Source organism: Gymnodraco acuticeps, unplaced genomic scaffold (assembly GCF_902827175.1).
Source record: "Gymnodraco acuticeps unplaced genomic scaffold, fGymAcu1.1, whole genome shotgun sequence".
Lineage (NCBI taxonomy): Eukaryota > Metazoa > Chordata > Actinopteri > Perciformes > Bathydraconidae > Gymnodraco > Gymnodraco acuticeps.
The window spans coordinates 4195847-4223495 of NW_022989755.1; the positions used below are offsets into that span (position 1 = coordinate 4195847).

Below are 27649 nucleotides of genomic sequence, written 5' to 3' on the forward strand. Positions count from 1 at the left end.
ATATTTATCAATACATATCACATTTACTTATTTTTTTGTAAAGATCCAAACCCCACGGAGCCAACATTTCTTTAAAAGAATGCGGAAAGCAGGGCTGAAGCCTCAGATGGATTTGATTGGTTGGGGAAAAACCTAAATGTAAAATTACAACATTACTCACCCTACACATTATCTCTCTCTATGTATGAATATATAATTATTTACGCAAGGATTCCATTTGAAAGGGGTCCACTTTGAAAGGAGTTCATAGCTGAGTATGTTTGTGTGTGGTAGTGTCGACATAATGAATGTTGGTAGAAAAACGCTTAGATCTGATTTGTCCCCTTCCTCTCCTCTTTAGGTGGGAGTTGTGTCAGTTTTTGCAGGAGGGGTTAGCTCAGCTCACCGTGGCCACCCCTGCCTCGGCCTCCTCCTCCACCTTGCCACCTTTGCTCATTGCCTTCATGTTGGCCATGATGTCGGTGAACGTCTCCCCCACTGTCTTCTCCAGGATCCAGCCCTCACTCTCGCTCTCTGGGTCCTCAGGGTTCACCAGGCTGGACAGAGAGCTGTTGATGTACTGCAGGCCGATGGTCACAGCAATCTGAAACAGTGAGAAATACATATCAGAACACCTGAACACTAGGAAATCACAGATTCTTCTGATGAGGGCAATCTCTGGCAACATGTTTAAAGGTGTTGTTTGTAATCATACGATAAGTACAAATAGAATCTTGTGGCAACCACAATATCCTATCAACTGCTTGCTGTCAAGGGACCGGAGGAATAAAAACGCATAGGTGAAAAAATACTACATTAATAAATTAAAATTAGAGTTGCATATTTTGAAGATTGATCAAACCTTTGGATCATTTTTACGTAAATATGCCAACATTGTTCCAGTAAATAAAAATGGAGAACATAATCAGCAGATTACAGTTGCAGGCCTTTTAGATTACAATCAAAATATCTAGAAACTTTTTTTTTTATTAGTGCAGTGTGAGTGACATAGTAAAAGAAGGTACATAGTTGTATTTATATTGTGTTCTAAATATGATATATTGGTACATTTTGAAAGAAAATTATATTGCATAAATAATATCCCTCAATGTATAGACATTAACAATATAATAAAGAAAACTGAGGCTTTGTGTTGTATATTTAATGTATGTGTTTAACATTTTCTAAAGCTAGATATTGATGTATTTTATGTGAATATGTTTCTGTGCATGTGTGTTATGTAAGTGTGGTTTGTATGAGTGATCGGTGAGAGGGAAATGCATGAAGAAGTAGAACAAATAAATGTGAAAATTCGTTTTTTCTTTCTTTTTTTATCCCTAATTATTCAGCATACATTTTTTACTTTAGTTTGTATCACTATTTTGTTCCTTTACCCTAATTTTCTATTTTCTGTTTCTGTTTGTCAAATTATGAAAAATAAGGTATTTACAGCCTGAGGTCAACTCTATCATTAGACACGTTAAGTAGTCATTTAAGACCGTGACTTCAGATCAGATTGAGAGCTAAAGCTGCAGGAAGTGTGTCTGTCCTTGTCACCTCCCGTAGATTAACCCATCGCTCCATCTCTGAGCACACTATGTGTGTCAGTATGGAGACTCTTGCGTAACATCTCTTAAATCTGAGATTCTTCCAACTGTGCGTCTGATCAGCTTCAGAACAGAACAAGAGCTACATCTAGAACAAGAGCTTGTTTGTTGGACAGACAGAGGTGTCGTTGAGTTGATACAGGGACTCACTGACTATCACTGACTTTGAGAATGTATGTGTAAATGTTTATCACTTTTAACTGCAGTGGAGTTAAGATTATTGGACCTCGACAACAACAACAACAACAACAATCGAGGTTGGTAGAGGATGTTCCGGCCGTAGGACAGCTGTAGGATTAACATTTAGGTAAAGAGTAGCAGGTGAGATGCTGTATGTAAGCTGCATGTGCGTACATGCCAAAGGTGGTGCAGGGTAACCTAACAGAACGTCAAGAGGATAGACTCTTTATGGACGATGCAGTAACAGATGATGGCAGAGGCGGAGTTAGGAAAGGAGGTGATGGATGACAGATGTGCCAACTGGGCCAAGGCTAAGCATGTTTAAGCACAAGATCTTCATCTCACGCCATACTACTAGTCCTCATTTGACTCCTGAGCAATTTTATTCAGCCCCCACTTAATTGTTTGGCAAAAAGATACATCATATTTAATCATCAATAAATTGACCCCCTTACTTCACATGGATGTTTGAGTCTTTATCTCTTATAAAATCAAAAAGTACTGATACAAAGTAACTTTGTGTCACCTGTGTCACCTGTGAACGTTTACATTTTTAATGTGGAATTGTTGCTGCTTGTGGGAGTTTGAGGGAAAATACCAACTGCCGTTCTTAACAACCGTCAACAACCTGTGGGTGTTTTCATCAATGAGCCCTGTTACATCTTGGCCAATGAGGCAAAGATGGTTTAATGCTAGAAAATGTACTTGGACAGCTTGACCCAAATGTGACAATAATCAAGCATCAATTTTACAAGGGAAAAACTTCAAGATGGAAGACTCACAAGTGGGTTTGGCAAATCCATGTCTGGTTAATTTCTCTACCTTCATTGAATTTCAGATTGTTAGTGAGAAAGTCCTTGTGATAGCTAGGTGATAGTGTAGGTTTTCGGGACTTAAAATTATGGAATACAAAACAGACTGTAGTGAGGAACACAATTATAATTTTCTTGCGTGAATATTTGTGTTGTGTGCATCACTGGCCCTGACCTCAAGCATGGTGACCAACAAGACCATGGCTCCGATGGTGTTCATCAAGCCTCCGTAGTAGGACACCATGGCTTCACGGCAGCCGCGCTTCCATACGTTGAGTTCCTCCGTGTAGTGGTCGTAGCTGTAGTGGGCAGTGTTGTTGGTCATCTGGCCCTGAATGCAGGGTCTGGGGGAGCTGGGGTTACAGCAGCTGAACGGGACTCCATCCATCAGATACTGGCCGTCCACGTTGCTCCCAATGCGGCTAAGAGGATAAGGCAAAGTTCCACGTTAATGTCTCATTAAGATTGGCGGGAGGTGAAAGGGATTAAAGATCAGAAACTGTATTGACGTATGTGTGAACTAGTTAATTGCATTTTTACTATGAGTATAGGGCATTAGATATTTTCAGTTGGGTTGTAAAGTATCCCTTGAATCTTTAAAAAAAGACCAAACTGCTGTTGGTCATACATGTTGATCAAACTCTGACCTTAATCAAGACTATTTATTTCAACTACTGAATATAATCTAATTAAAACACATCTAATGAGTATAAGGTATTTAAGGCAATCGTAACAATGCTATGCATTACTCCAAACCCAACATTCTTGCCAATTAATTGTAACATCTCTGTTAAAGAGGATAAGCATATATCAAACTTTAAACCATCACAAAATTAGGATGATTGCCGAGTTTATTAAATGGTTTGTATTGCTTCAATTGTGTTAATTGTATATTATTCCCTTATTTTTTTCTTGTGTTAAACAACACTATCACTGGTGTACAAGACTCATTTTCATTTACTGTAAATTGGTTTGCAGTAAATGACTGAATTAAAACCATTAATGTTTATTGATAACATGTCTCAAATTGTGTTTAAAGGGCCTTACACAGATCTTGCTAACTGTTATTGATGGTAGTAGGTCAATGGAAAGACAGGTAGGATTGGATCACTAAGACATGAGATAGTCAGAAATGGATCAGTGGTGTTTAGAAACATCAACAAGCCAAAAATAACACCCCAGATAAGACTTTGGGCATTACTACAGAACACAGAGTACTTACAACCCTATAAAGGATAGGGATCAGTTCTGGATACTAGTCACGGCACTATTAAGAAGAAGAACACTTATATCTTGGCCCATGTTACACTGTTCTTCAAAGTTTAATGAGAAATCAGGCCAGTAAGTAATCCTATTGACAAACAACCCAACCAGAAAACAAATTACCAACTCGACATAGGTAATTGGATAAATGGCTGAACTGATATTGGAGGATATTAAGGATTGGACTTGGTTCAAAAGAAAATACTCTTCAAAACTTAAAAATAAGCAATTTTTGAGAAATATTTTCCAAGAATACTGTCCTATAATTATTTAATCTCTATTTAGCCGCGAATGTCCCAGTGAGACAATATCTCTTCTTCCAGGCAGTCCTAGACAGTGCTTATACTGATCATAGAAGCTACACATTGTTGTATTGCGCAGTGCTGCCCCTGGAGTGTTGCCAGGTCCTCTGATGATTGAACAGGACCCTAACCCTAACCCTAACCCTGAAGGACGTGGACTCTGTAATCCTTAAGATTAAACACTATGTGCCAGTGCTCAAAATTGTTCCCTGTACAATACTCCTTGCCAATCCTATCTGGTACTTCAATCAATGTAGATATGAACATTTTGTCAGAAAGAGGCCACATATCACTGGAGTGGAACAAGGTCCTGTTAATCCCGCTCATGCCTTTTTGATCTTTGAATCTTTTTCTGTCCCTAATCACCTCCTCAAGTCCCTCCTTCTCACCTTTATCCAGAAAACTGCCTAGTAACCTCTTCCACCCCCACGGCTCCCAATGCCATGTCCTCATTGCTGTCATCATTTCGTTATTCTCAGTGGACGAAAGGGAATAATGCACCTGGCCTGCTTTGACCTTCACCTGAAATCCACTTATACTATCCCCTAAAGGACCCGACCACCCCGTGGAGGTCGGTGAAAGGGTCCTTTAGACACACTGAGATAGTACATGCAGCTTAAATGTCAACCTCTTTAAGCCTTTCTCCTGTCGCCTAAAACAGGAATATCTAACGTTTAATCTCAAATTCATAAAGGGTATGATGCAGGATTTAGTTATGAATTTGCGTTTCACAGTATTGGCAATACTATGTTTAAAATGTGGGTATACCAATAAAGCCCCTTTGTATTGTATTGTGAAAATGAATTTGCGTCACTTACTCTTTGACTTCCTTTGCGCTGAAATCCAGGTAGCGGTTGCTTACCCACTGAATCTCAAACCAATCTCTGTAGTGGTTGTTTCCGCAGCATCTGAATTCCATCTGCATCAGGTCCAGGGTCCTCTTCATGTAGCATCGTCCTGGTGTGTCCGTGTCCTTGTAGAACCTCATGCCATTCTTCAGCCCCTCAGCCAGGGTGAACTGCAGCGGGATCCTCATCACAAAACACAGCAGGGCTGTGACAAACAACAGGCCGTTGAACCCCACGCAGAACATCAAGAAGGGCTTCAATATGAGCTTCCATTTTATAAACTTGGAAGGGTCCAGGGAGTCGTAGCAGACTTTGCCTCCAAAAGCATTGACGCCACAGGCTATTAGACCCATTAATATAAGAACGTTGGGCAGCAAGTGGCTCTCGTTGTTGTCCATAAGTTCTGAGCGCTTTCGCAGCTCGATCTTAAAGAACAGCCCCATGCTGAAGACCAGCACGCCGGCCATTACGGCGAACCAGTACAGGAACCATATTGTCTGAGCGAGCTTTACTCGCTTCTTCATGTCAAACTTTACCAACATCAAAGCCATTGTTGAAGCTGTAATGTGTCCTCACCCAGTAAAGAAAATACTCAAAATTACGATCTAGAACAGCAGGAGCTCCAAGGTGTTGTTGAACACGCCAACCTGCAGTTCCTGTTTCCCGGTCCCTTTGCTATCAGGGTCTCCTCTGGCTGGTCTAAAGGCAAAATAGGAATCAGCTCAGCCTGTAATCCATCGCACAGAAAAACAGCAGAGATGAAGAACCCAGGAGAAACCGGGAGCAGCGTAGTAAAGTTATTTCTTAAAAGCTATCTCCTCTCCCATTGTGACAGAAACATCCACTTTCACCAGGCTATTTTCCCCCAATTTTTACCGTTTTTTTCCTCCCCAACACGCAGGTGAGTTAATCGTGATGTTGCGTTCTCTTGGAAAGGTGGAGGATTGCCTAAGATCCTAATGATTAAACTCAAAGTTTCAGTACGTCATTCTAAGCCTCTGTAAGCAGCCTAACCAATTTGCAGAAATCCCTGCATACAAGATGAGCCTGATCGTAAGCCGTTGCCAAGGGCCATAATTGGTTTGAGCGTTCACGTGGTCATGGGTGCCTAGATCGAACACACCGTGGAGCTATAATGGCATCAGATGAAGCCTGACAAAGACCGTGGACATGAAAGTGGAGTTAATAATGGAACATGTTCATTCACAGTTTGCTGGCATTCAACACAAGCCGGATGTCTTCCCAGTGGAGCAAATACACCACTCGCCCTAGTAACCCATTCACAGAAACACAAAACTGAGACATTTGATGGATAAAAGTTAAACCCATCAAAAAATCACACATCAATAAACATGCACATAAGATTGTTGTAGAAAACATCATTTCACAAGCCAATAAATCTTTTTAAATGCTCTCAATTACCGTATTGTCTAATTGTCACTTATTATCTTGGCAGTTCGATTAACACTCAGTCAGATGCTCATGTTGACAAAAGCCGCGCCTTTAGCTGAACGGCCTCTCTGACTCCTTCATACTTCACCACACCATTGCTTACTGCACAAGCTGAATTGTTGTTGTTGCTGCAAAATTCCGTTATATGGCAAAGCTGCCTCTCTAATTAGATTTTTAATCCAGGCCTTATCTGTATTTCTAACTGTTTTATAACCACATTTATGGTTATTAAAATAATGCTGTTTTTCCTGTCTTCAATTACTCAAGATTACAATGAAGAAGTTTTCCTTTGTATTAAACATGCTACAATGCAAATTTAAAACCAAACGTCCCACTTTCTTTTTTCCTCTCAATGCTACAACAATGGGCCAAATTCAACTCACAGCCCCTTTGCAATTTCATAATGTCACCTTACTGTCTTGTTTTGTCTCGTCTTAGTCTGTCTTTGTATTATCATCTTTTAATTTCAGAATTCTTCTGATGTATCTTATACAGATGTGGATTTTAAGTGAACAGTAACAAGTCCTGCTCTTAAGCATGAGTAATTAATCATGTAAACTATAATGAAGAAATATGACGATAAGTGTTACATATATATTTATAATTATTAGTTTTATTTTTCAATATTGTCCTTCTGTATCTGTTTGTGTAGTGTTCACAAATGTTGCCACAGAAGATGGACAGACAGAAATATGGACTATTTCTATACACTGATGTATGCTGTACTGTAGGCTATACATCAACTTTTGTACTCTTTGTCGTGCTTAAATTGTACAAAATGCATTGTGATCTACTTCATAATATTTGTGTTTCTTTGTAAGAGGGCTATGGTATCATTAGGAAACACCAGAAACAAACAAACATGTAGAGCAGGAATATGATTTATTTTTGTCTCATTTCAATGGCAGTTACTTTTCAAGAGTACAGACAAGATATTGTTGCAAGTTGTAGATCAGAGCCAGTGCCATTCAAGGTTGATGGTCGCCGGCAGCATTTTAACATTGGGCTCATTCCAGGCCTTCTTCACTTAAATAATAAACATGTAAATGGATTTGTACCATTGAGTGCTTTTAAGTTAATTCTTTGCGTGAGGGTTTGAGTGGTTTTAAATCTTTTGAATGAATATTGGATGTTACTGTGTAGATGTATTACACAATAGGTTTCAGGTTTGTATCATTATTAAAATGACAAGGAAACAGAACAGTATTCTACATTTCAATGTGCTTTGTCATTATGTAAATTATTGGACAATGGTTTCTCCGTTAGCAGAATGTTTTTCCCTCAACAACAGCAATTTTCATATTGGAATTTCTTTTCGCGCCAGAATATTATTTTTGACAAAGAAATTGTGCCTTTTATAATGACTACAGTGAAATCTGTAAGAATGTATCAGCAGGAGGCTCTTTTTTTTAAATCTTCCTGGAAGATTTCCTGGAAATTCTAGCGTGACTTTTAGGACAGATATCAATATTTGAGTAAATGAACAACAATAAACAAGACAATTAATGATTAGTCAGCAGCACAGGAGTTTACTCTTCAAAGACTTTGACACAATACTAATTATTAGCCTCTCAGTTATTTTTTGGGTAGAGATCTCTTTTTAACAATGTGACCACGATAGTTACTAATCTGAACATTTTTAGTAGTAATAGTTTTATTTTGTTTCTTGTTAGTCATTGGCTGACAAACTCAGCATTACAAATGAAAGACTATTTACTACAAGGTATATTGGCTGGGATCTTCCAAAAAAAGTGCAAACCGCCTAAATAGGCTCGAATCAGCTCGTACTGCATGGGAAACTAAATGTTTTTAATAGGCATCAAATCTAAGGATGAAGAGTCGAGCATTCTCTTTATGAAGACACATTCAAACGCTATTTTTTAGCATTTTGTTTTTCAGTCTTTTTGGCAAGTGTAAGCTAAAAGCATGAATGCCTTTTGAAACATTTTTTATTTTTGTATTAACTGACAACCTACTGAAAACCTTCATGCAACTGTGAAATAACCCAGACAAGATGCATTGTGTATTTGTGCTGAAAATTAAACATTTGATTGTTTGACATGTTACTTTAACAAGTTAAGGTCTTTCAAATCTAGAGTTCCCAGTTGGTTTTCCTGTCTGCTTCTGGGATGAGAGCCCAGTTTGGGGAAGGCGTTCCTGCAGCGAGCCAGTTGAAGTCATCCACCTGGCTCCAGTTGTTTCGATGCCGGTCCAATCCAGACACAATAAAGTCCTCATCAAGGGTGGGATAAGAACATGTAAACGGGGCAAAGCCAACCCCACGACAGTCCTCTACGATTGCTCGGCTGGTGACGTGCAGATACACCTGTGTGTCTGTGGTGTTGTGGGTCCGCAGCTGCTGACAAGGGATGGCCAGAGTGCTGTTCCTACAGTGATCAACAAATACTGAACTTGACACGGGACCACAGAGGATCTCACAGTTGTCAATGTGAGTCATGTGCAGCGTGCTAGGAGACCCAAACAGACGCACTTTACAGTTAGTCAGGTGAGTCAACAGCACGTCTTGTTTATTAATCTCCTCTGCTGTCTTTATCATACACACATTGTCCATGTTGGAGAAGCAGCACTGCACAGACTCTGCAGGAGCTACATCCACCTTGGTGCTATCAGTAACTGTAGGTGTGTCTGTCACTGGGGGTGCAGAGACCTTATCTGTTGCTTTACTGCGAGCTCGAAAGGCAAACTTCTTCTTGGGCAGAGCCTCCTCTCTGATGTCAGCTGAGGAGGTGAGGAGTTTCTTCAGAGCATCCTGGGCTCGTCTCAGCTCGTACTGCGTGAGAAACAACATGCTGTCGTTCAGAAACTTCTGCAGCTGCAGCGTTTTGACCGTCGCCTCCTCCAGTGTTTGGGTCACCACCGCACGGTCCGCTCCGGAGCAGCTGGACAGCAGATCCTCGATGGAGGCCCGCTCTGCGTTGAAAGTACTGAGGAAATACCCGCTCTTTTCCTCGGCGACAGACTGGCTCGCTTGAGCTTCCTTCTTCCGCTCGGCATCCTCTGCCCTCGCCTGGTGCCGCCTCTGAAGCCGCTCTTGTATCTTGTCTGCGCCACTTTCGCCGGTAACCCTCGTTTCCTGGCTATGTTCAGCCATTGCTTCCATGTTGTTGCACTGTCAGTTGTTGCGGAAGTGACAACAGCATTTATTTCTTCGTGACTTTAGCGGGCCAATAATGGAGCTTACCGCCACCTGCTGTATGGGACATGTCACGGCGGCAAGTGATCTGGACCATGATAATAACAACTTTATTTACTTGTTATTATATATTATATGTACCTTTTATTTATAGCAATAATATTATTAATACATTTTTCTGTGTTTTGTTTATTTTCTTTACCAATTTACTTACTATTATTATCACTTATAAATAGCGCTTTTGGGTTTATACATGATGCCTGTATGTTACAGCATGTTCTTTGTGTTGTTTTACTTATATTGTACGACAAGTACAGTTTGTATTGTATTATGGAAACCAGACAGATACAATGTAGGATACTGTAAGTGCAAAAACACACACACATATTTACCCAATAGAATAGAATATGTAAATAAGAATTCATTAAAATGCCTTTATCTGAATAAAATAAAAATAGTTCACAGTATGAAGTTGACTTTGGACTTTTTATTTAAGTTATATTTTCAAAGTTTATTATGTGTAGATTAGTAGGTAGGTCTTACTAAGAAACATTTCCCCCCACAGTAATATCGTCATACCTGAGCAACGTTAAGGTGTGGCACACACACTAGAGGCCCGCCCTCTACCGTTGGTAATGATTAAGTCTAAGAAAATGTATCCGCTATTCATTATGGCATTGATGCATGTTATTATAATTAATGTAAATATATAAATATGTCTATAAATTATTTGTGGTTATTTTTTCCATAAAATTCCTATTCAAATTTCTGATGGTCGTAAACACTGCTGAGGATGATTTGGGTTGCCTTGTTCTGTGCACTACCCCAACAACCCGTGCGGTGATGGCGAGGAAACCCCGTTGACAAGGCACTGCTTTTTCATGACGGTGAGTTTCCCTTTGAGTGTATTATAATTTTGTGATAAAAATTTCAAGGAAAAAACACACACAACCTCCTTCCTCCCTTCCTTCAGGGAGGGAAGAGAGTTTGAGCGGAGAGAAAAATCTATCTGAGACAGAACAGGGACAGTGAGAAAAATATATGAGTGGGAGAGGGAGAAGGAGGAGGAGGAGAAGGAGGGGGGGAGCAAATTAAAAGTTGCCAAATGGAGATATTGGGTTTCAAGAGGAGTGAGACAGGAGTAAAGGGTTTGCCTCTTTGAGTCGTCTTTATGTTGTGCTAATCGGGATAAATGTTTACGGCTTTACACGGTTTAGTCCTCTAGCATTTTCGACGAATCCACCCGACGTTTTCAAAACAGGCGTCGTCGACACCGCGGCTAGCTAGCCAGACCAGGCCGGTGTTAGTTGTTAAAATGTTACGGAGCGTCCTGTCCGCAGAGCTACCCGACCAGAACAAGGACTGCTACAGAATCCCCCGGTTGAAACGCGTCGGTTCTGTATATCGAGACAAATGTGACGTTTTTCATCCTGGCAGATGAGCCACATTGAGGACAAATGAAAGCCTCCCCAACAGAGAAAGAAAGATCACGTCAGCGACGACCAGCCACAGGCTGGACGACGGGCGTTTTGTGCTGCTTGAATGCGATTATCTTTCTGTCGATTCAGTCTATTTTTGGAAATAAAACTCGCAAGCTGTACATTAGCTGGCTTTCTAAACCAACCGCGGTACCAGCAGTAGTAGCAGGACTGCAGTAGGGACTAGCTTGGTCTGCGTCGAAGCATTCAAGCTAATGCGGATTTCGGAGACTACGAATTTAAGCCCTAAATTATACAAACTGTACAAAGTATCGGAAAATATAACTTTATTTTCGACAACACTGATCAGAATTGCCTACATGTCTGCAAATCCTTTGCTTTTGAGCTACTTAAAACGCAATTTTTAGTCATCTTAGGTACTTTAGCTCTGTCGTCTTTTTAAAAAAGAAATAACGTAAGCTAACCGCTTAACTGTGGTGAAAAGTAGCTCACTTAATTGTTAACATTGATTACGTGTATATTAACGACTGCTTTGCTTTTTAAATACATTGATAGATGACAGAAATGAGTGTAGTGTTATTTTTGTAGTGTATATGACCTACTCAGTCCACATATGGAGCTTCTTTTGTGAAATAAAATGTCACTGTGTTAATCGTTTGGTTTCCTTTTTTGTTGGGAAAGGTCGTCATTGCTTCCTCTTGTTTTTGTAGCTTTGTGTCCACTTTTAAAGGACACAGGAGCCCCTCTGCCTGTTGTAGCATATCTCCTGAAAAATAAATTGTTGCACATTTAGTGTGGATATTAAATGAATTGCAATATTCTATAATTGAGGAAGCGTTTAGTGGTTTTCATGGTCTCTAAAAGTCAGTTAGCAGAGCCTAGTTTGCACAGCAGCCCTGTCGTTCTTTGTTCTCCCTGAACCAAAGATGGAGGCTGAAGTGGCTCTGTTGTAAGGACAGCCTATGGCAGGGTAACAGCCATTTTGTGGCATTGCAGTTTCATCTACGCAGCAACATAAGAGTGTATTTCTCAATTACTTAACAGAGTACAACATAAACTACGACTTCAAATCATCTTAATACATTGTTGGATGAATGACCAAATTATTTGTCTGACATATAGCTACATTTCCTTGTAATGTGCTCCACATTTCTTAAATACAATTATACAATTAAAAATAGTAACCTCATAAGATATTCAAACACTCATTACCCCTCACTGCTGCATCAAATTAGTGATCATGAGTTTGGCTTGTAGTCCCTCTTTTATAATGAAGCACTAAGATCGCTGCATACCTTTGCAGACTGACAACTTAAAGCCAACACCTCTATCTATGTAGAAACTCAAACAACCATGGTATAAATGGAGCAGCAGGGTGGAGTTATTTACACTCTAATGGCCATTTTCAGTCTGTGCAGACAACCAATGTGCGACAGCAGAGGAGGGTAATGGGTGGGAGTTGTATGTGTGAGACAAGCATCTGTAGGAGGGGGTGAAGGCCATCCTGCCCTTCGCTTACAATACATAGCCTATTTACCACAGCACTGAATAACACATTTGGCTTCCTCTTCACTCCCACTTTTCACAAACCCATATTTTCCTTAATCTCATCTACGTTGTTCCCACAACCTGCTTCTCACACGTTTATTTATGTAATACTAAATGTAGTTTCTCACCCTGCAGCCCAGAAAACAAAGGGTGTTAAATGACTGAATCCATGCGTCCTGCTGGAAATCTGTGAGTGAGATGTCTTTACTACAAACAGAATACATATGCTCCCACTTCAGAATAACAACTAAGTGCATTAAGGTTTATTGTCATGATCAATGAATCCAGCAGTCATGAATTACCTACTCTAAAATTCACATCAGCCCTCTCCTAACCTGCTCCTTTCTATCTCTATATACCTTCCTCTTCTTTCAGGTGTCATGGATGATGAGGACGATCGCCATCTTCTTGATATTTTAGGGTAAAAAACCTTTTAATAAACATAATAGACACTAATATTGGTCATTAACATGCCATTCACAATGTGAATTATTCACAGTTAGTTATTGTTACTAGGGTCCCACTTTGCAATCAAAGCTACAAGTATCTGCCAACTTATTTGTTAACTTTGGATAAATTAGGGAAGTTGGTAATCCTATGTCTCATTCAGGCATTCAAATTATGGTTCATTCTGTCACTCCTTAAACCACAGTAAATACAAATAAATGTTTCTAATGTTGAATTTCCTTCCGCATATTTTTCAGAGATGTGGATGCTTTGAATGACTATCTCCATGGCAGCAACAGCAAGTCTGTGAGTGACTCTTTCATAATGTATTCACAGCCATATGTTTGTCAGAGTAATTACATCACTGTCTTTGATGCATAAAGGATCCACTGATCCTCTGTTAAACGATGTGTATTCTGTTTCTGCAGATTGAGGAGGATGATGTAACAAATGCAGCTTACGGGTCGGATGGGTCCTTCTTTTCTAGTGACACGGTAAGTGCACTTTGATCCAACAACCACTGTTTTGTTTTTTTACATTTGTTCACCCTTCATAAAAAAAGGTTATGCAATAGTTTACCCTTTATGTATAGTTTATAAAAAAAGACCTACAAGTAAGTCTGTCTTGTATGCAGCTCACATGCAAACTCTCTTTTCATTTTCTTTAAATGCTTCATTCAGGCTGGCTCCAACTCTGGCCTCAAGGATGGCTCTTCTACAATGGGAGATTTCGGCGAGGATTCAACAGGGGCAGGCCTCCAGCTCTCCGGTAGCCTTTCATTTATCGAGGATGAATTGGGGCCTGGGAATTCTCCCGGAGGGGTGGATCTTGGGAGCGAGGACCAGCCCTTTGACATCCTACAGAAGTCCCTTATGGAGGCCGACATCACAGAGCAGACGTTGGCTCAGGAGGCCTTACTGGACTCCCAGCCCGCCCCCACTCTGGTGCAGGCTCCGGTACCCTTCCCCTCCCAGCTGGTTTCTGGGGGGGGTTATGGCGGAGGAGTTGTAACCACGGCGACAGCTGCTTTCCCAACAGGCCAGTTCCTACAAGGGGTGTCCCCGCTGCCCAACGGCTCCGCCCAGCACATCCAGGTGTTGGGCTCGTTCGGGGCGGGGGGTGGTGTGATGACTCTGAGCAACTTGGAGAGATCTCCCCAGCTCGTGTTGAGGCCCGGTGCGCCTGTAGCGTCAGGGGGGGCCACAGCAGGGGGGCAGGTGTTCGCCCCTACCCAAGGGCAGGTGGGCCTACCTTACAAAAACATCCCCCTTCAAAACATCATCATCCAGAGAGGCCCGGGGGGGACCCAGACTCTTGTTAGACCCATCCAGCCTAAACCCCTCCAAACCGGGGCTCAGACTGTGTACAGCCTTGGTCTTGAGCACACTTCCACCACCATGGCTAATGTAGTGAATGCTAACATGGCTTCTCCTGGGGGGCAATACACAGCCAATGGCTCTATCGTAGTGCAGCCATCACTGGAGCAGCAGCAAGGGCAGGCCCAGACAAACGTACAGCCTGGACAGTTCTCAAACCCCCTGATTACCAATCAGAACGCTGTGCAGATTGTTCAGGGGCAGAACTTTACTCCACAGCAGGGAGGACAGCTCATTTTGAACCAGGGATTAGTCTGCAGGAGTCAGGTTGGAGGGGGTGTAACTCAAACATGGACAGGGGTTTCTTGTGCGAACCCAGCCCCCATGCAGACGTCGTGCTCTACCGGGCGGCTGACTCTGGTGGGTCCAGCAACGACGGGGATCGGTGGTCAAGGCCAAGTGCAGGGGGGCCACGTTCAGCGCCTTCTGGTCACTCAAACTCAGAATTTCACTTCCCTGTCACCTTTAGCCAGTACTGGGACACAGGAAGACTACAGACAGGTATAATCACCGGTGGTTTTTCTTTACACATTCATAATCTGTTTCCTGAAAATGCTTATATGAAAGCCATCCCTTTAATTTGAATTTTTTAGAATTCTTCATCACCTGCCCTCAATCAGGTGCAGCTCAGCAGCATCCATGGTAACAAAGGCCGACAAATCTTTGTCAATGCATGATATATATATATAAAAATGTAATCTGCTAAACTTAATGTTTCCTTAATTATCTCTTTTAGCCATGACAACAATGACTCAAGACTCAAATATGAACTCTCAGGTATGTCGCTCATCCATCATGCACAGGAGCTGCAACGATTAATAGAGCGTCAGAAATATTATTTTGATAATCGATTAATCTTTTACGTTTTTATTTGAAAAATCTCAGGAAATGCTGTTTTAGCCGCCTCAACTATGCTCATTTCTGACACCCTATTTGTTTTGCAAAATGTGTTTTCTTTCACCTAATAGATCAGTGCTCAGAAGAGACCTGCCCTTCCACCACTTACAAGAGGAGAAATGTGAGAATAGAACTTACTGTGTACTATTTACATACTTGTTTATGTGGGAAATATTGCCATGTTTTTGTATAGCTTGTAGTTCAGCCAATGAATGAGCCTGTTTCTTTTTCCTGTCGTCTCTATAGGATTTTACAACAGTTGAAGAAGGATCATGCTGGAGTTCAGACTATAGATCTGCGTCGATTCAATTCAATCGATGATGCACTGCAGAAAATCCTCCCGTACCACGTGTTCCAGGGAACTCCACCCAGCCAGGAGGAGTTCTCACAGGGTAATGCCTTGCATTTATTAGCTTCACCCTAAATCTGCAGAAGTATTGCATGTCAAGGCGTGGCTTTTGCGGATGAAAAGTACCTGTATTTTTTTGTTTACAGTGGATGAAGAATTTGAAGTAGTTGCAACCCAAGTGCTGAAGAGGACTCATGCTATGGTTAACAAATACAGACGGCTACTTATGGTGGAAGCGGAGGTAGGCACACATGAGTAAATACTTGCAAAAACAGGTGTATCATGTGGTGGCATGCACAGGACTCACAAGTTGCCTCTCCTTTCCCTACAGCGTTCCAGTCCGTCATCAGAAATGGTGATGATTGACAGGACGTTCAACCAAGAGGAACGCAGCAACCTGACACAAGACAAGCGCATGGTACTAGTGGATCCAGGTAAGAGAAACAACAGAAAGCAAATCATTTTCAACAGAAAAACATTTTATAAGAGATAGTTCAGCAAGGACACAGTGCACTGAAATTAATGATTTTCACCACTGGCTGACTGGCCCCCTTAGGAGTATATTGACAGGTCTATTCAATTCAATCGGAGACATAAACATGAGCACAGAATATGTCCAATTCCTTTTTCCCATATTCTCCAAAGTCAAAGTTGAACCAATTTCACACAAGTCACATATCTTTCAAACATTCTGACACTAATATGGCCTTTCTTAGACAGATAAGTCAGGAACTGTCTCATCAACACACTCTTGTAAGATCCGACAACACAGTGGTAAACCATCAGTCTTGGGACTTACTATTCTTGCGCAAGCGTTTGTCAAACGACGTCACAAAATATTAAACGTCAATTAAGGTTTGTGAACACCCTGGCTAACACATATACTTAATGCTTTATATGGCTGTTAGTTAGCTAAACTAAGTGGTAGTTTTATGGCGCATTTCCACTGCAGGGCCTCACACGGCTTAGTACGGTATAGTTAGGCCTTTGTAGGCCAGGCTCACTTTATGCTGCGTTTCCATTACAGTTTAGAAACTGGGGTAGTAACGCAGTGTAGGTGGAGCCGTGACTTCATCTTCAATGCGAAACACAAAACCAACATCATCCGTTAGCTCTTAGCACTCAGAGCTCACAGCTCTTCACATCTGTTCAGAAACTAGACAAAAGTTAAACAAGTACAAACCACAGACTGTCTGTGTCATGGCGAATACAGTCGCTGGTTTATTTATGTCTGTATAGGCCGTTGTTGTGAGTGTGGACGGTCGGAGCATATACAATGTTAGCTTCTCCATTCAGAAAACACACATTTTAAAAGGTTTTTCGCCAGACATTCGTCTGCAGACTTGTCAAAGCATTAATTCATGGTTTTTACTAACCGGTATCAGTATGTTGTTACTTCGGCATCATTTTGAAACGTGTATTACAATTAAATCACGGTCAAATATGTTCATTTTGTTGTAGTTGTAGCCCCCTTGCCAGCGATTCTCTCACTAGTTTAGCATATTCAGCCCGGTTGTTGGCCCGGAAAGAACCTGGATTTTGTGCCGCATTTGCACTGCAGCGCGTAGCGCGATTTAAGCGTGCTGTGCCGTGCCCGGCCCGTTTTTGTTGCGTTTCCACTAGGGGTAGTTCCAGCTAACGGGTACTGTTTCACAGTTTTTCTGGCAAAATCGTGGTTCTTTCCGGGCCAACAACCGGGCTGAATATCAAATCAAATCAAATCAAGTTTTATTTATATAGCACATTTATAAGCGATTTTTGGTCGAGCCAAAGTGCTGTACATAAAAATATAGCTACAGTAGAGACACTTTACAGCAAATACAACAGCACAGATTGTTCAGAATATCAGTATGAGAAAAACAACACCCTCTATCCTTAGAATATGCTAAACTAGTGAGAGAATCACTGGCAAGGGGGCTACAACTACAACAAAATGAACATATTTTACCGTGATTTAATTGTGATACACGTTTCAAAATGATGCCGAAGTAACAACATACTGATACCGGTTAGTAAAAACCATGAATTAATGCTTTGACATGTCTGCAGACAGACGGCAGGTGAAAAACCTTTTAAAATGCGTGTTTTCTGAATGGAGATCGGCTAAGCTAACGTTGTATATGCTCCGACCGTCCACACTCACAACAACGGCCTATACAGACATAAATAAACCAGCAACTGTATTCGCCATGACACAGGCAGTCTGTGGTTTGTACTTGTTTAACTTTTGTCTAGTTTCTGAACAGATATGAGGAGCTGTGAGCTTGAGTGCAACAGCTAACGGCTGATGTTGATTTTGTGGTTCGCATTGAAGATGACGTCACGGCTCTGCCTACACTGCATTACCATAGTTACTGCCCCAGCTACTAAACTGTAATGGAAACGCAGCATAAAGTGAGCCTGGCCTACCAAGGCCTAACCATACCGTACTAAGCCGTGCGAGGCGCTGCAGTGGAAATGCACCATTAGAGAGCCAGAAAAACTGTAAAACAGTACCCGTTAGCCGGAACTACCCCTGGTGGAAACGCAACAAAAAATGGGCTGGGTTTGGCACGGCACGCTTAAACCGTGCTACACGCTGCAGTGGAATTGCGCCATTAGTATAAGAACATTAGACTTCAACCACTTAGGATTCAGGAAGTGTGAATTATTTCAAAACAATTTTTGTTATAGAGCACCTGTAATTTTATATAACTTTTTTCCCCCCAAGACACATTCTTGGAAGACTTTTGTTGTGGGAGTAAATCCAAACTATTCCAAGTTCCCTCCCCCTCCAAGTCAACGTCCAGCTGTAGCCTGAATCCGTCGGACAGAGGCTCCACGGAGCCACCGCACAGGACAGACTCCAAGCCCGGGTTTGGAGACCCGGGAGGGGGTGGAGATGCAGGACCAGGTGCAGTAGATAAACTCCACCCTCCGCTCTTAGAAAACAAGAGTGTCCTGGAACTGAAGCGATCTCAGCAACACTACGGGCCCAGCAGCGACAACATCCTCCCAGCTGCCAACAGTTACCCCCAAGGTACCCCCCCACCTTTCACAGCAACATCAAGAGGACAGACGCACTACGAGGGGTCTCACCACCTGTCCTCGCAGCAGATCCAGCCCCAGTTACCCCCTCAGCTCTCCTCCCCCCCTCACGGCGACACAGACTCTGCTCTCGAAGCGGCAGTCAACAGCATCTTGGAATGTTAGGACTGTTATCATCCCTAATGTATCGTTTTTTCCCCTGTGTATCAATCTCCCCTGTTATATTTGTTGTATTCCCCCCACAATCTGTGTGAAGAGAGGTTTACTCTTTGTGATACCATCTCCGGCCATGTAGCATGTATTTAGTTTGTCTTTATTCCCCGTTGTTTTTTGGGGGGGGCGTTTGATGCATGAAAGCACTTCATATGACCTATGAACATCCGGGAATGTGTGCAATGCAATGAACTCACAGCCGGAAAATGTTTTGATTACTTTAACATTTTAAGAGTCTGCAATTTCAGTAACTTGAATATAAGAGTCCCTCTCTTCACACACACCTTATTAATATTTTGTGCCAGTTAATCACCCCCCACTACCTATGCTGAAAAAGGAGGGACAAAATTACGACTTTGTGCCTAATTCTAGGTTTTTATTTTGAAGTGTTTACATGAAGGAGCTCTATTCAAAAATATCCACTGCTTCAGTTCCTGCATTACAAACATGCATACATGCTTATTACACCGTGTTAGGTAGATTCATGGTTCAGAGGTATAGATTTCCTTAGGTAAGCTCAGTAGAGACACAATCACATAGACACATTGCACTAAACATACTGTTGCTTATTTCAGGAACTATATGAATATGTGGCTTGCTGATTTAACGCTAGGCTAACTAGATTGTGAATATTTGGAACCAAAACCAAAATGTGTTCTCCTGCGTTCAGCTGCCTGCAACAAGGATAACCTCTCCATCACTCTATAAACCAGTCAAACTAGTCACATATAAACATGCATAGTAGTGTTACTGTACTCAGCAATGCTTTTTTTTCTTGTGCTCAAGTCACAGTTTATTTGGCATTTTTTTCTTTTGTACCTTAAAGGTATGCAAGCCCCGACACAGACACAGGACAAATACTCGATCTCAACCACTTTTATCATTTCACAGCGTGTTTGTGTCAGGGGGAGTTTAGTCCTCAGATTGAGGAAGATATGTTACATTATGATTTTTGGTTTTGTTTTTAATTTCCTATTTTTCTTAATTTTTTTAATGACATTAAAAAAAGATGACTGTTTGTTGTTCCCCGGCTTCGTGAAGATGACAATATGGTCATTAGTTTATATGATCCTGAAGGGTCATTGATTGTACGTATGTTGATTTGCCTTCTGCATATAATTATATACTGATCATATCCAGCTATCTATGCTTTACTACAGTGACATGGCAGTGTGTGTGTGTTACTCTGGACACATACACACTGGTCTATGACTATATTTTCATGTAGTTGGGTTGTTTGATTACCATACTCTTGAATTTATTCACGTTCACTCAGTCTCATAGGATGTTTTCATCACTTTCCAGTTGGTTTTAAAGCATTTCCTCTCTTTTACCCTCTCAGCAGCGCAACCAAAACTCGAAATAGGAGAAAAAGTGGCTTTGTCCAGAATCGCAGTCAGATCTTTACGTCTTTGTGCTGGGGACAACAGATTTGTAGTGTTTCCTCTGGAGCTGTGCCCCTAAAGCTCCTAGTGTGTAATGGTTATGTCTTGATTCTTTTTTTGTAGTTTTTATAGTCCAAACTGAATTTATCATTCGATGTTATCGTGCTGTAGAATGAATCAGAAATATTGGCCAAGTATTTATTTTTTTAAGTGCATTTTTTAGCAAACCTACAGAGATCTGCACTATAGTAGAAGCAAGACAAAGCAATTTACAAACCGACACAGCACCAAAGCTTAGTTAAATGCTGACTCTGGATAGTGCCACCTATCTGCTACAGGAGCAGACTGAAGGCCTTTTGCATGGGGGGGGTGGGGGGGGGGGTAGAGAACAAACGTCTATTTTTGTGTCTGAGTGCCAGTGGCCATCGCAGCAAGCCTGTATCTCTGCCTCAACCTTTATAGTACTCCTATATCTACCAGTTCACAATGAGAAAAAACTCCCTCTTTGAAAGGAAATCTCTGTCATGTAAGGGTCACGTGAGATTTGCTTCTTTAAGTGGCTGCTGCAAGACTTTGTGCCTCTAGCGCTCTACGGGAAAGTTAGTAAGAGCTGGTTCATGTTATCTGGATGCACTTCAGTGTCCGAGGGCCTGGTTGAAACATACTGTGCTTTTTCCTCCCGTTATGAGTTCAATGATGTTTTTCTTCCTTAATTTTCACTGTCGTTTCGTCTCACTTGATTTGTATAGTTTGTTGTTTTGTACAAAAATGAAAAGTGAAACACAAAATATTTATAATTTTTGTATGGAGAAAAAAAAGAATGTAAAAAAAAACCGAACAAAGTAAATGAGAAAATGGAAATTATTTTTTATTGTGTTGGCTATGAAGTGGAGTCGAGAAAAATGGTTACAAAAATACTGTAATTTCTTCATTTGTAGCCAATGTGTGTTCACTACAGCAGCAAAGAGAGTCAACAATAAATTCATTTTGAATACAATAACAATACGCTGCAGTCCAGACTAGATCCTCCTTCAGCGTCCCTCCATTACTATTCTGTGAGTGTTCACATACAGGCACCGGCAGACACACACATTTGTTAGCCTAGATAAGATCTTTCTGCACATTCTGAAGTCAGGACATGTTCATTTTTGTCTGAATCTGCACTGCCACAGCAAGATTTTAATCAAGTGAAAAAATCTCTTGGTTCCCTTTAATCCCCTCATGGACCCCAGCCCCATTGCCTCTGCACAAAGGAGCTAAGAAAACTCTGCATAGCAAACATTTGACTGCCAAGCCCTTTTGGTTTTAGTAACAAAACACAACAATGACACCTAGTGGAGCCCTTTGGAACAACAGTGGGACTAAACCAATCACAATAAAAGCGAATATTCAGTGGTTCTTTAGAACATTTTTCCTTCTCAAAGTAAAACAAGATACAAATTAAACTATATTTAAATAATACAAACATATACAAGTAAATAAATAATTTGATGCAGTGCACACAGCTTTCACTTCATTATGAATAATGCAGGTGCAAAGTTGAATGAACTGCTACTGTCAGAATTACTACCCCTCAAGTTCTAAAGGAATAGTTATACATTTTAGATAAATAACTTATTCCCTTTCTGTTCAATCGTTAAATAAGATAATGAATACCTTATTCCTTCCCGTCTATAATGTAAAGCTACGGACAGCAACTGGTTAGCTTAGCATAAGGCCTGGAAACAGCTAAATTGCCGTGACATCAAGTTTTCTGGGTTTTCTTATGGAGTCAAATCTGACTCCATACATGAACCACATCAGGATCGCCTGGAGGGAATTTCTTCATATTTAGCACAAACGTCCACTTTGACTCGATGTGGAACTGATCAGAAGTTGAAGGTCAAAGGTTAAAGGTCACTGTGACTGTACAAAACCCATTTGTGGACATAACTCACAAAGTCATACGCTAATTATACACATTTCCCACAAATATCTAATACGATAAAATTAGGACATTTTGGAGGGACATTAATGTAAACTGCAACTGGAGTGGTGGGAAAAGGCATACAACCACACAACTGTTATTCTACGGATAAAAAAAAATTAGATAAAAAATACAGGGTCACTTTTAAAAGTGCTGGTAGGTAGATTAGCAATTTGAAAGAGCGAGGCTAGCTGTTTGTCCGTGTTTCAAGTCTTTATGCTAAGCTAACTAGCTGCTGTTTGTAGTTTCCTATCTAGGTGAGCTTCAATACATTAAATATGTGGAAATGTTTGGATCTGGGCTAATTATATTACTATAAAGTATAAAGAGAATAGATGCCTAAAAAGTGCTAAACAAAGTAGAGGTTTTATAATACAGAGTCACGCTTGTCCTAACATCCTCCCCTTACATTAGTGGTACTTCCTCCTGCGATCTCGCTCTGGAAAAAAACAAATAACATTCATGAACAAGCTCTGATCAAATATATCAAAATATATGTAGCCATTACATAAAGCAACAATGAGAGGAATCTTCACACTTACTTATATGAGAGTAACTCCAGATGTAGCTGATAGCACAGTATCCTGCTAACAACATGCTCAGGCCACCTATTCCACCTTTCTTCACTTCAAAATACTTCTTGTTATACCACTGCCAGCCTGATGGAAGCACAGAAGAGGAGAGGAGATATAAACATGCAGACCTTATACAAAGAGTTGTACCCGGTGAGTGAGCTGGACACATTCTGAATAAAGCAGTTTCATAGTAAAATTAAGTTTTTCCCTGATGCTGCCAATAACTTTAGCTCAGTTTGTTTCTCTGATAACTGCAGATCAAGACGTCTAATGACTGCAACCCTTCATCCAGGAAAAACAAATAATTATAAAAGAGCAAGATAAAAGTGGGCTGTTCAATTCTGGCATAAAAGTGGATAAAAAGTCAGTTTAATATTGCTTCTGGCAGACAGCCACCTCCCTGACACCTTCTCAAAGGAGATTGTGCACTGAAAAAATGAAACTGACTTTGATTAAATGTAGTATGTCAAAAGGTTCCACATAATTGAGTTAGGTTAGTTGAAGGCAATAGTATTAAGTTGAACCTATTATTTATTTAAACGTAATACTATTGCTTTCAACTCACCTTATATAATTATTTGTAATTTGTTTACAAAATACATTTATTAAGTCAACGTATGAACATTTCTTCAGTGTAGGTGACCAAATGCCTGTTATCTTGTTTAAAATGACAGATTTCTCAAAGAAACACTCTATATAACACAGGTAGGTAGATACATACATAAAAGACCACAAAAAAAACACAGTACATTTACTGGTCTGTTCTATGTACATCACATATTTGTATGTGTTGGATGTGAGTGTTAGTCACCTCCTTGCACCATTTTCACTACATCTTTAGGATGGCTGGGGGTTTTGTAGGCCAGCCACTGAGGCAACTCCCTCAGTCTCACCTGTCCAAGACTCCGCTCTGTCAGAGCACCTACACAATTAAGACATAACAAAAACAGATGAATACACTCTGAAGAAAAACTAAATATAAAATAACCATTTGTCAAAATCAAAAAAAAAATCGAACTTGGAAGTACAAGTAAACAAGAACACTTTAAAGGTACTTCATCCATATGTAGTGTATTAACTATAGATGATGTACTGGTACTGAAACTAAGCATGGTACCAATGTAGAAGGGGCAAAAGCTAAATGTATTTTAGCCATCTTAAAAAATAACAATATTAGTTGGATTTTACGTTACATTTACAATATTTTGACAGCATTACCTTGCTGTCAAACATCGCTTGCCAACAAGGACAGTATCTATTCTCTCTTTATAGCCACCAGACTACAGGTGTTAGTCTACTGCTGCCTTGATTGGTTAAATAGTTTGTGTTATTGTGTGACTTTAGTGAATGCTAACGAACCACCATAAACATGGCTATGCACCTCATACAACCCCCTGCAATTATGAAAATGATGCCTTTAAGATTAATTTCAGTCTGTAGTGTGGAGGTCTTTTGCCCAGCTGCCAAACACCCACCTTTAGTACCATCAGCAGTGTTTTGGTTCCTGACCTCGTGCCGCATCTCCAACCCATCATCAGCTCTCGATGTGTCACACCTCAGTGCCGTCAGAGGTCGGGAAAACCTTGTGAGTGATGATGATATTGTGATGAGTCCTGGAACCTTCATCCCCTCATGCATGCCGACAGTACGTGGAGGGGACGTGTCCTTGCTCGTCTGAGACGGTAGAGGGCCACTAGAGAGGGGAGCTGCAGGGGGGGTTAGCTCTAACTGTTGCAGGGGGATTAGTGATAATTGTTTAGACTTTGAACTTATTCTCATAACTGATTGTAGCTCTGTATGTTGTGCAGGGGTGCAAGGTGGCTGGTCTGACAGAGTATTAATTGTAACCAGGCAGCTGTCTTTATTCCCTGTTGGGAGAGGGACTGCACTGAGACTGATTTTGCCGCTCAGATCATCCGCAGTATCAATCTGGCTCAGTATGCTTGCGGTTCTGGACTGACGGGCCACGTTGTCTCGGCCTAAAATGGCTCTAACTCCCTGGAGGGTTATCCTGGCCTGGTGACCACTTTCTGATTTGAAGAACATCTCATTTTCAGATAAATCCTCCACTTTCCTTTCAGTGTCCACCCAGAGGTTGTCTTTGACATCTTTAGAGCCCAGAGAGGTAGAGGTATCTTTTGCTGAAGAAAAGGATTGTGCAGCTGCCTTTTTCGTCTTTGACGTCTTGGCTTTAGTGGGTTTGGCCCCGTCTTTTATTGAGTTTTTGTCAGGATTAGTTTTGGGCAGGTCCTCCGAGGCAGATCTAGTCCCCTCCAGTGGGCCTTTAGAAACCTGTTTGGATTTTTCCGCTTCTATCAAAGCTTGGAGACTCTGCTTTTTGGGTTTAGAGATAGTGGAAGGTTGCAATGGGGAGCTAATGGAGTTGGTTGTAGATGAGGGAAAGTTGGCTGTTTGTTCGGACAGCTTCTGTTTCTTCTTCTTAGCTGATGTTGGAAGTGACGCAGAACTCGTGGCCGATGGCTGTGTTGTTTCTGCTGCTGATGCCAGAGACATCTTATTACTCTTCTTTGATCGTGGACTTGTTACTTTTGACAATGTCTGTGTCGAGTCTGCTGTTGGTTTGGATACATTTGCAGTGAGCTGAGAAGACGATGTTGTCCGATTCCCCGGGACATCGTGTTTGGTTGGAGGGGTTTTGGAGCTTGCTGCTGCCTTACAATGTGGGAGATGACTCTTCAACCTTTTGTAAGCTTTCCCGCAGAATGGGCACACCTCTGAGGGGGAAAATGGCAAAACACAAAGTAGACTAACACTTCGACATTTAGATCATGTCTAAATGTAAATGTATTTACTTTATCTAAATTCTCTGCTGATCATTTTCATGATAAATCAATAATATAATATAAGCTGATATTTTCAAATTGCCTGATTTGACAAATGTTTTCTCTAACTGTAAGATATTTTACTTTTACTGGTATACACATTTCAAACATCAAAATTGTACATTTGAAAAGATGGAACCAGAAATCGTTTGAAATGTTGCTTAGAACATTTCCTGGAGTAAATGATCAAATCTGTTGTGGAATGGATTTGTAAAGTAGAACATAGAAAATGTGTCCACATTTAACATTTCACTTTAGTACACCTTGTTCATTACTTTTAACAGAGTATTTTTACACTATAGCCTAATATTGCAACCTTTCCTTAAGTACAATGTGAATACTTCACCACTGCTATATGGGCTGACCTTGAAGGAAAAGTATTTACAGTACAGGCGCTTCTACTACAGACTTTATTTCATTACTAAGCAGTGCAGGGAGTCCCAATCAAAAATAATAGGCTAATACAACCACATGTAATTTATGTTGTCATTAGGTCACGTGGTGACTGTTTATGTGAATCACACAACACTTTTATGCGATTATGACACTTACCAGAGCTCATTTTGCACGCGTCTGTCAACACAGCCAATCAGGTTTCAGCATGTTCGAAGAAGTTACAGCGACAAAAGTTGTAAAAGCGTGAAAGAAAACTGTAAAGTGACAAATATGATCGCATTCACGCAAAGTGTCAACCTAAAAACACATTTCACATGTTGCGTTTACACGGAAGGACCCGTTAGGTAGCGCGCTAGGAGCCTGACTGTAAATGGTTAAAAAGGGAGAAAATAAATAATGTATTCATAAGGACCGGGTTAAAAAGGGTTATTTGATATATATAACATTTGATGAAATACAACTGTGCATTAGTCTGTTCAGTGGGTGTGGTGCATCGACACAATTGAGATGATTCACTTCCGGTTTAGCGTTAATCCCTGAAGTAACTGCTTCTCATTGTTTAAATTGTCCACAGGTGTACTGGCGATATGATTTGGCAGAACAAGAATTGTATTTATTTTAGTTGTTTTGGCTAACAGTAGACTGCTAGAACCGTTTTCTTACTCAAAACTGACTAAGTTAGGATGTTTATTCACACAACCCTCGACACAAGGTCAATTTAGTTTAATACGCTAGTTCAGGCTTATTGTATGACATTATTTCGCAGATACAGTTGCTCATCTGTCAAAAATAGTTCAAATCAAGTAGTATATGTATTAAGTAGGCATGAAACAATGATTGACTTTCATTTTAGAGATGTATATTTTGTGTTAACAATAAAATACAAAGAAATAGATTTGTAATTGCAAGTTTTAGAGGAGATATGGTTTATAACACTAAAACAAGGTAGGCTACTTAACATGCATTTGTATAATTAAAGGTCACCTAATTATGCAAAATCCACTTTTTCATGTCTTTTAGACAACATGTGTCCCCTTTGTGTAAAGAGATTCTGAGAGTTTCAGGAAAAAAGATTTGCTCTCTTTTTGTCCTGATCCATTTATATAAAAACCTGTCTGAAAATGAGCTGATCAGATTTTGGCCACTTTATGTCTTAACGATGTTTTGGCTTGTGTAACCATTAGCCAATCAGCAACCAAGGTACCCCCCCCCCCCCCCCTCCCCTCTATCACCTGAATCTCCTCCTAGAGCACCATTGTGTTCTTTTTAACCAAATATCTCTCAGAGGGGCGTGGGGAGGGGCTCCTTATTTTTCATCTAAAGTAAAAGAGAATCAGCACTTTTGAAACAGGGTTGAAACAGAGGGGTTTATGGGATGCTACATTGCTACATCTGTTGGGTATTTCAAACTAAACACTTCAGAGACATGTTTTGTAAATATCTGAGACCCATTATATATTATTGAAAAACAGTATAATAGGGGACCTTTAGGATAAAATAACAGTAGTAGTAAAAAGACGATATAAACGTCTGTTTAGGGCCCATGTTAATACTTAAGTGTACAAAATGAAGAGAAAAAAAACCACCTCAC

The 27649-nt window shown here is 40.7% G+C and overlaps 4 protein-coding genes across 8 annotated transcripts; 1 reads left to right on the top strand and 3 right to left on the bottom strand.

The window, feature by feature from the left end:
- Positions 1–313: 313 nt before the first annotated feature.
- prph2a (peripherin 2a (retinal degeneration, slow)) lies at positions 314–5542 on the bottom strand. The gene is made up of 3 exons (XM_034214617.1): positions 4962–5542; positions 2754–3000; positions 314–583 (listed from the first exon to the last, which is right to left on the bottom strand). Exons 1-3 carry the CDS (start codon positions 5540–5542, stop codon positions 377–379), a joined length of 1035 nt encoding a protein of 344 aa, XP_034070508.1. The 3' UTR covers positions 314–376.
- Positions 5543–7308: 1766 nt separating this feature from the next.
- tbcc (tubulin folding cofactor C) lies at positions 7309–9662 on the bottom strand. The gene has a single exon (XM_034213678.1). It carries the CDS (start codon positions 9562–9564, stop codon positions 8536–8538), a length of 1029 nt encoding a protein of 342 aa, XP_034069569.1. The 5' UTR covers positions 9565–9662; the 3' UTR covers positions 7309–8535.
- Positions 9663–10369: 707 nt separating this feature from the next.
- bicral (BRD4 interacting chromatin remodeling complex associated protein like) lies at positions 10370–21281 on the top strand. 5 transcript variants are annotated; one of them, XM_034213616.1, is made up of 13 exons: positions 10370–10484; positions 12720–12773; positions 12960–13005; positions 13289–13337; positions 13460–13525; positions 13712–14908; positions 15001–15049; positions 15144–15184; positions 15376–15425; positions 15551–15696; positions 15800–15894; positions 15985–16087; positions 18364–18845. In XM_034213616.1, exons 3-13 carry the CDS (start codon positions 12965–12967, stop codon positions 18843–18845), a joined length of 2319 nt encoding a protein of 772 aa, XP_034069507.1. In that variant the 5' UTR covers positions 10370–10484; positions 12720–12773; positions 12960–12964. The 5 variants fall into 5 exon arrangements, with proteins under 5 accessions (XP_034069507.1, XP_034069544.1, XP_034069538.1 ...); XM_034213647.1 differs by lacking the exon at positions 10370–10484 and adding an exon at positions 10696–10745; XM_034213639.1 differs by lacking the exon at positions 10370–10484 and adding an exon at positions 11772–12006.
- On the bottom strand, positions 21126–26497 carry si:dkey-21c1.4 (flocculation protein FLO11). The gene is made up of 5 exons (XM_034213667.1): positions 26215–26497; positions 24295–25554; positions 23631–23741; positions 22787–22903; positions 21126–22683 (listed from the first exon to the last, which is right to left on the bottom strand). The coding sequence occupies exons 1-5, from the start codon at positions 26222–26224 to the stop codon at positions 22655–22657; spliced, it is 1527 nt and encodes a 508-aa protein (XP_034069558.1). The 5' UTR covers positions 26225–26497; the 3' UTR covers positions 21126–22654.
- Between the last annotated feature and the right edge of the window lie 1152 nt (positions 26498–27649).